This window comes from Balaenoptera acutorostrata, chromosome 6 (assembly GCF_949987535.1).
Source record: "Balaenoptera acutorostrata chromosome 6, mBalAcu1.1, whole genome shotgun sequence".
Lineage (NCBI taxonomy): Eukaryota > Metazoa > Chordata > Mammalia > Artiodactyla > Balaenopteridae > Balaenoptera > Balaenoptera acutorostrata.
Genome location: NC_080069.1, coordinates 24,744,980 through 24,753,044, shown reverse-complemented (window position 1 = coordinate 24,753,044; position 8,065 = coordinate 24,744,980). Strand labels below are relative to the sequence as shown.

Below are 8,065 nucleotides of genomic sequence, written 5' to 3'. Positions count from 1 at the left end.
GTGGGTCCCCGTGTGGGATGAGTGCAGGTCCCTGTGCGGAACCAGTGTGGGTCCCCATGTGGAATCAGTGTGTGTCCCCATGTGGGGTGAGTGTGGGTCCCCGTGTGGGGTGAGTGTGGGTCCCCGTGTGGAGTCAGTGTGGGTCCCCGTGTGGGGTCAGTGTGGGTCCCCCTGTGGGGACTCTTAGTGGGGGGCCCTCCATTGCTGGCCTTTCTGCACCTCACAGAAGGAGAAGGGCAAAGGGACTTGCAGCTTCTTGTTTCTTGCTGCTCTGTCAGTGTCCCTCTGTGTCACTTCTCCCGACAGGTGCCTTGGGCGTCCAGCACCCTCAAACCCAGCACTCACCTCTTGGTGCCCCTGAGAGGACCCGGCAGCAGTCAGGCTCAGGGGCCCCGCTCTGTGCCAGCCTCTGCTGAGCTCTGGAGGTTGTGCTGTGCTCTGGGTCCCAGCCCCTCCCAGGGCCCCTGGCTGTGCCCCCAGTGCGGTGTCGGCCCCGGAGGAGGGGCCCAGAGGTGAGACCTGGCTCCAGGGAGAAAGCACAGCACAAGCAGGCCTGTGGCCGCTCCCCCTCAGCAGGTCCTGGTCCCGCATGTTGGGGTCCTGACAGGCGTAGGGCAGGGCCATTCAAGCTGTCACCTGGATCAGGGGACCCTCCTGGAGCAGGACTCTGCAGCACGGGAGTGACTGTGACACAGAGCCCCGGGTTGCTCTGTGGAATTGCTCCTGTCTCCCTGGTTTCCCGTGTGGACGGGCCGGGGAGGAAAGCTGACGGCACCCTTGTTCTCCGCAGGTCACTTCCAGCCCGCTGGGTGACACATCCTGTCTGCTGGCCTCTTCCCCCTCCAGGCTCTGGGGTGAGCAAGGCTGACAGCAGGTGAGACTTGCTACGACCCCAGCACAATCCCTGAGCCTGTGAAGTCCCACTTGTCCCCTGGGGGCCTCCTTGGGCCACGCGTGTAGGTAAAGGTCACAGACCGCGAGTCTGTCGTGAGCTCCCAGTCCTGTGAAAGTTGATTAAATACATTGTGGGGAAGTGAACCTTCCCTGCTTGGGGGCTCCACGGCCTCTGGGAGCCTGGCCCTCCGTGGAGGAGCTCCAGGGGCCTTCCCTCTGTCTGGGCTCTGGGAGCTGGAGTAGGGGGAGAGTCTGGGCTGGGGCCACCATAAGCCACTGGCCCCTGACTTCTTTTCTCTGGGCCTGTACACGGTGGTGGGACGCCAGGGGCTCCTTGGTCACTGCGCCATTTATGGGCGCCTCTGCCACTTGCCTCCTTCCCCTGCATCCCACCCTAGGGGCACATGACAGACAGTGAGGTGACTGCACACACAGTCACACCCCTGCTCGTTCCCCAGGGGGCGGTGAGCACTGTGAGTAGGGCTGTCCTCTCCTCCGGGGCAGGGGTGGATGGCCCTCGGCGGCCTCCATGCTCGTCACCTCACACCCTCAGACCTGGGAGTGCGCGGTCCTCCTCCTCACCGCTGCTCCAGAGTGTGAGAAGGACAGAGGACGGGTGACGCTCCCGGCCCACCTCAATCCCAGCTCCATCGGGGAGAGAAGGAGCTTCCAGGGCAGGCATCATCTATCCCCACCAAGACATGGGGGCAAGCTTTCTGCCACGTCTGGACTCTGGGCTCCCTCCTTATTCTGACATGTGAACTTGTCTCTGACACTTGCTGGAGCCTGAGGGGAATTTCAGCCTCTGCAGACCCCTCCCCTACAGTCCCACAAGTTCAGGGTAGAGAGAGAGCAGGAGAGGACTGAGCCGGTTCCTGAGAAGGGGGAGGTCTTTAGGTTTAGTTCACCTTGACACGTCCTGAATGCTGTTGCTTGTTTCTGTAATGCTGCTATTATGGAAACTTAAATGCAGTGAGGGAATTGAGGTGAGGATGGGTATTCCATGCTGGGATCAACCTCCCTCCATGGCCCCATCCCATCTGGAAGCCAAAGCAGGCACCTGGGAAGAGTGGACCCTGATCCCTTCCCTTCCCCCCAGCAGGGCACAGACAGAGGCCACCACCTCTCATGAGAAGAAACATTTATTTTGGGAAACAAAAATTGTGGTAGGAAGAAGCCATTAACACATAGACAATGTGTTAACATGAGAAGAAACAGGTTTTCTTTTTATGAACTGCACTTGTTCTTGCACTGCTTTCCTACCGGGAGAGGCATGAGAAGCACGCTCTGGTTGACCAGAGGGAACACAGATGGCGCAGGTGGCCTGAGTCACCTGCCACCCTTGGTCTGTGCTGGCAGGGTCTGACTGGGGACTCCAGTTCCCTGGGTGGGAAGGCCAACTTGTCGCCCCTGCCTCTGGTATGCCTGCTGTTGTTAAGGTAGCTGTGGTCCTTGCGGGTGGCTTGGTGACTGTAGGCTGTATCTTTCAACACTCTTCTCTGTTCTGAAGAGGAGAGAACCCTGTGGTAGTGGGAATGCCCCTCTGCTGGGGCCTGGAGCTGTTCTGGGTGCTGATTTAACTCTGAGGCACAGAGTCCTTGGTGAAGCCCCAGTTTGTCTACTAGGGCCTGTCCAACAGCTGTTCCAATCGCCCGAGGATCAATAGCCCTGCTCTCTACAACAGATTTGCCTTTGATTGGCTCCTGGTGGTGAGCAGTGGCTGATACAGGCTTGCCTTTTTGAAGGGATTCTTCTGTTCTTTTGCCTTTTTTATTGCGGCTAAGATACTGCAGAAAGCGCCTTGTCCATTTTTTGCTTTCTGGTGAAAGCTCTCTCTTCTCTGGCGAGAGCTGGGGGTGTTTGCTCCCAAGGGACTCTCCTCTTTCCCTGACCTGAGAAGCGTGGCTCATCCCACTTGCTTGAGAAGCCTTTAGTGCTGAAGACCTTTCTTCATACTCTCCCGGTTTGGGCCTCCAATCGTCCTCCCTCTCATCAGTTGGGGCAAACATCTTGCTCTGGCTGTTCATTTCTTCATCCTCTTCTGGTTTGAGCCCCTCACAGACCTCCCCATCATCAGTTGAGGCAAACTGGCCCTTACACGGGTCCCTAACCTTTGCTTTCCTGGGTTCCTGTTGTCCCTGGTTGCTTCTCGTTTCTTCGTGTTCTCCTGGTTGCAGTCTCCTAACGCTCCTGCACTCCTCAGCTGGGGCAAGCGTCTCGCTCTGGCTTCTTGTTTCTTCATGCTGTCCTGGTTGGGGCTTCGTGAAACCCCTCCACTCCTCAGCTGATGCGAGCACCTCCGTCTGGCCCTTCATTTCTTCATGCTCTTTCGGTTGGGGCCCCTTAAAGTCCCTCCGCTCCTCAGTTGGGGCAGACATCTTGCTCTGGCTGTTCATTTCTTCATCCTCTTCTGGTTTGAGCCTCTCACAGACCACCCCCTCATCAGCTGAGGCAAACTGGCCCTTACACGGGTCCCTAATTTTTGGTTCCCTGGGTTCCTCTTGTCCCTGGCTGCTCCTCATTTCTTCATGCTTTCCAGGTTGGAGCCTCTTAGAGCCCCTCCGCTCCTCGGTTGGGGCAGACATCTCGCTCTGGCTCTTGAATGAGCCCGTACGTGTTGGGTTTCTGAACTCCCGCGGCCCCCGGCTGCTCCGTTCACTCGCGTTGAGGTCACATGGCACCGCCTGGAACGCGGGCGCGTCCTCACTGGCACGTTCCCTCTGGGAACTGGAAAGAGACCTATGAGAAGCCAAGGTGTCTGCAGGAAGGAGCACATCAGCGTGAGAGTCTTGAAGGAGCTCCCCAGTGGCACGGCCTTGAGCCACCTGTGTTTTAAGGCATGGCTCCTTTGGATGTTGGGCAACTGACTTTGTTGTTAGTGACAGGGTTTTCCTAGCGGCTGGAAACCCCAAGACAGTCCCATTCTCCCAGCTTCTGCCCATGAGGTTGACTGTGGGCATCTGATAAGGCAGTCTGCCCTCCTGTCCAGTCAGAGGGGCCTCTGAGGGCCCATAGCTGTCACCAGGTGAAGTCTTTCCCAGGGCCCTCTGGATTTCTGTATGCTCAGGTGAGGGAACAGGGAGGGGACTCACCAGGGTGGGAACTGTTGCTTTTGTTATCACTTTCATTCCCTGATGGGGCTGAGGTTTTCCCAAGAACTTATTAGCAAAGTTGGCTTTTGAGTGTGCCCCAGATTGCCAGGTGGCAGAGGGGGAAAAGGTGGACCTTGGAGAGGACAAGGGTTGAGCCCCACATGGCTTGAGATTTATGGGCTCAAAGGCCTGTTTGGGTAGGCCCCACCTGTGCCTTACCCACCACCTTAGAATATGTGTTTCCAGCATCTGCCGAATGCTTGGACTGAGGAAGGAAAGCATACGGGAGGAGTTTACACAGGGTTTCCAAGACTTCAAGGGTGCTAGATTTCTGATTCCCTCGTGAGGGTGGGGCTTAGGAAAAACACAGTTGGCAGCAAGGCAGGATTCACGCACAATCACAGGGATCAAACCTTGATTAATCTGCGTCGACTTTGTGCTCAAATGGGCTTTCAAGATTTCTTCTAGATGTTTCTTCTCTGGGCTACTGGGTAAACAGTTTCCAGAGTCACTCATCAAGGGCCTCATCAGGTATCTTTCAGACTCCTTTTCAGAGTTTCTTTGCAGAAACTTCCCTGGGAGCCTGGCCCTGGAGGAAGCTTTGGAGATCCTCCTCAGACATGGCCTTAGACCCTTGCCGAAATCCTTCCCTGGTTGAAATTGCATTTGACCCTTCCTATGGGATCTCCTAGGGCGCCTGGACCTTATCTTCTGTGGGTCCAGTCTCCTTTTGCCTGTAAAAGCAGAGGGCTGCCAGGGTCCCTGCTTGCCCTGTGCCTGATAAGTCCTTAAAACTTGGCACTGAGAGGAACTCAATTCCAGAGACAGAGACAGGTGGATACTGAGGCACAGGCCCCTCTTGGTTTGAGCTTTGATGAGCCTCTTTTGAAGATGTTGCTTCTGGAGATCAGGGCCAATTAAGTCCTCATGATGAATAGAAACTGACCTTTGGGCCTGAGAGCGCCCCCTCTCTTGGGGAAGGTTGAGACTGAGTTGGCTAAAGCCTTTCTGAGATCTTTTGACCACAGAGGATGAAGGCTTCCCACTTTTCAGTTGCTTCTGCAACAAGGGGCATTTCAGCCATTGAGTTTCAGTTGGGATAAAATATGGTGTCTTGTTCTGAAATGTAGGACAGTCTAGTCCACAGGTACTCATCTGGGGTGGAGAATAAGGTGGTCTGAATGGGAGAGAAGATGGGAGGTAGGGCTGGGCCTGGATCTGAGCCAGAGGTGGGGACTGGCACGGAGGCAAGGTTTGAGTGAAAGGCTGGGGTGGGACCCCCGGGCAGGGCAAGACTGCGGCCTGGGAAGGGCCTAAAGGTATTCTAGGTTGAATTGAAACTGGAAAGCCTTTAGAAACTCCACTGAATAAAACAAAGGGTGCCTGCTGTTGAGTAGAGCTCCTAGTAGCCACCAGGGGCTCGCTGTGCAGAGAGAGGTGACCCCAGTAGAGCTGGGTGTATGTCAGTTCCAAGTGGTCCCTCAAGACCTCGGAGTGTAAGAGCTGCCGAGGACCGGGTAGCTGCTCTGTTTTGTCTTTCCTGTTCCAGAAAGATTGAGGGGTTGTGTTGTCCTGCTCAGCACCCAGTGATTTCCACACATTCCCTAAAGTGTTCAGGTGGTAGTCTGAGCTCATTTGTTCCGAGAATGACCCATCCTTTTCTTTCCCCTTATGAATCTTTAGTTCTTCTTTCATGGTGATTAGAATCTCCAGCACCTTCTGGACTTCAGGGTTGACAAGTGAGGGGCTACCAGTCTCTACCTGCTTGTCTGTGGGCTCTTCCTGGAAGGGGGCCCCTGGTGGCTGGTGGGACAGGTGTTCTTGCCGGGACTCACTCTGTGATGAGGTGGGGAAGAACAAGGCCTTGGTAGTCTTCCACCAGAAGGACAGGAACAAAATGGGATAGCATGCGAGGCCAAGACTCAAGATGGCTGCGATGGTAGATGCCAAAAAAGAGTTACCTGGAGGTGAGCTCTTGGCAACAGTGCCAAGGGTGATTTTCTTCAAGTTGGATTGGTCTTGAGGTTCTTTTGACAGGGTGGAGGCCACAGGTAAAGAACCCTGGGTCAGAGGAGCCAGGGCAGCTGATGGGCACGTGGCAGGAACAGCCTCTTCTGCAGGTTCCCTGCAGGGCGGGTGGGCTCCAGCAGACGCTGCTCTGCACACCTCACCAGGGGGGTCTTGATAGGAGAGCTGATGAGAGCTGCCCTTGTCAGGGAGCCTGCCCAGGTGGCTTGAGGAGACATGAGGCACAAGCTGCAGCCAGGAGCGCCCAGGGCCAGGAGGGCTGGGCAGGCCAGGCAGGGGTGGGCACCTGTGGCCCACGGCCCTCCATGGCCCCCATGCTGACTTCACAGTGCTCCTGCTGTCCCTTACCCCACGGCTTTGGCCGTACCCCACCCTCAGCGCTCCCCCTCCCAGCTCAGCCCCAGGCTGCCTGCAGCCCAGGTGTCACACCATAGGCTTTGGGTGGAAGAAGAACCCAGGAGAGAAGGGGAAAATTCTTTACCTTTGTAGACGTGAAGTCAGGGCCCGAACCTCTTCCAGGCAATCTCTGAAAACTGGAAAAGAGCAGACTGGGTCATGGTGGTGAAGGCAAGGGCTTAGGGGGTCTTACAGGAGGCTAAGTGCTGTGTCCCTTTAAGGGGACACCATTGGGAGATTGGAGCCTGAGCACCAGCGTCCAGGGCCACATGATCCCTGACAGTGATGGCGAAGCTCATGAAAGGGTTTATCATTTACAAAGTACTTCCATATCCATTACCCCTTGCTGCCCTCCCATCCTCCCTGTGGGGGACAATGGGCAGGGGTCACATCACAGAGGAATCTGAGCAAAGTTAAACAACTTGTCCACGGTCGGACCTGGAGGTCCCACCTCCCAATCCAGGCGCTATTGGTCCACTGTAGCCCACACACCCCTGCTGGGCCACACCCTTTTCCGGGCCCCTTACTGCTTCATTGTGCACATGGACTCTGGGAAGTATCTGGGTTCTGCTCTCCTTCCCAGGAACCTCCCTGAGGGTTCTGTTTCTTGAGGCACAGGCCCTGCCCCTGGCCTCCTCGGAGCCTGTGGAGTGGGCCCTCAGGGCTGGGAGAGATGGGGCCCAACCCTCGGGCCACACAGGGCTGGATGGCACAACTTACCTTTCAAAGCTCTGTTTTTCATCTTAACCTTGTGTTTCCCCCTCCACTCCGTCTGATGCTGAGAGACAGAAAAAACGAGGACCTGGGACCCAATTCTCACTCTCCCCTCTCTAGACAAGCATCAGACACTCAGTGTCCATACATAATAGGACTTTTTACATTTAACTAACAGAGCTCTGTGGTTTTTCTTTCCTTTCACTCATTTTTAAAGAGGATAAAAATATTTTCTGTTTTCCTTCTCTGTGAAGGACATAAAGAAGGATTTTCAATGTGAGATTCACCCTGGATTTCTTTTGTCACTGTTCCTCTGCTCAAGAAACACACACGTTCTCTGAACTACGGGTTCATCTGAGCTCCAGCAGGTGGGTCTCTGCTTCCCGAGGCCAGGGCCACTCCAACCCCCGCTCTGAGGCTCTCAGGGCCTCAGCACTGCCAGCAGATCAGCCCTCATCCGAGACACGTGTTCACAGCTGGTGATCCATTGCTCATGGGCCTGTCCTCTGGCTGAGATTGAACTCAGTATCCAGTCCTCGACCTCTGGTCACTGTGTGTGAGACTTGCCCTGGAGCCCTCTACCACACCTGGACAACTGGTCTGAGATCTTTGGATACAAATCCTAGTGTTCACTCTATCCCCTGCCCAGGCTGGCTTGCCCTTAGAGGGATGACGTCCTATTCTTAGGAGTAGATGTCCTATTCTTTCCCATTTCAGGAGTCTCTGAAGTTGATTCAGAAAAGTGGAAATAATAATAGAAAAGAAGGGAGAAGCATGTGCTTGTGGGTCTGGCCCAAGGGTTCCTTACCTTCGTGATGTTTCCATGTTTCCTAGGAGGTGGTGAAGATAGATTATTCTGGAGGTAGGAGACTAACAGGAAATAGAGCCCCAGTCCACACAGAAAGCCAAGGATGGTGGCACTCGCCCAGGAAGTGCGACTG

General features: G+C 55.3%; 1 protein-coding gene across 1 annotated transcript; it reads right to left on the bottom strand.

Moving 5' to 3' along the window:
- Nucleotides 1-2,153: 2,153 nt before the first annotated feature.
- On the bottom strand, nucleotides 2,154-7,351 carry LOC130708399 (spermatogenesis-associated protein 31A1-like). Its single transcript, XM_057548348.1, has 3 exons — nucleotides 7,131-7,351; nucleotides 6,496-6,547; nucleotides 2,154-6,219 (listed from the first exon to the last, which is right to left on the bottom strand). The coding sequence occupies exons 1-3, from the start codon at nucleotides 7,150-7,152 to the stop codon at nucleotides 2,154-2,156; spliced, it is 4,140 nt and encodes a 1,379-aa protein (XP_057404331.1). The 5' UTR covers nucleotides 7,153-7,351.
- Between the last annotated feature and the right edge of the window lie 714 nt (nucleotides 7,352-8,065).

What these genes read in the sequence shown, in the direction of transcription:
- LOC130708399 (XM_057548348.1), bottom strand. Translation starts at nt 7,152, where the DNA reads ATGAAAAACAGAGCTTTGAAAG. An exon ending in GAAAAACAGAGCTTTGAAAG is followed by an intron (nt 6,548 to 7,130) that starts GTAAGTTGTGCC and finishes GCTCTTTTCCAG; the next exon opens with TTTTCAGAGATTGCCTGGAA. An exon ending in CTGACTTCACGTCTACAAAG is followed by an intron (nt 6,220 to 6,495) that starts GTAAAGAATTTT and finishes TGTCTCCTCAAG; the next exon opens with CCACCTGGGCAGGCTCCCTG.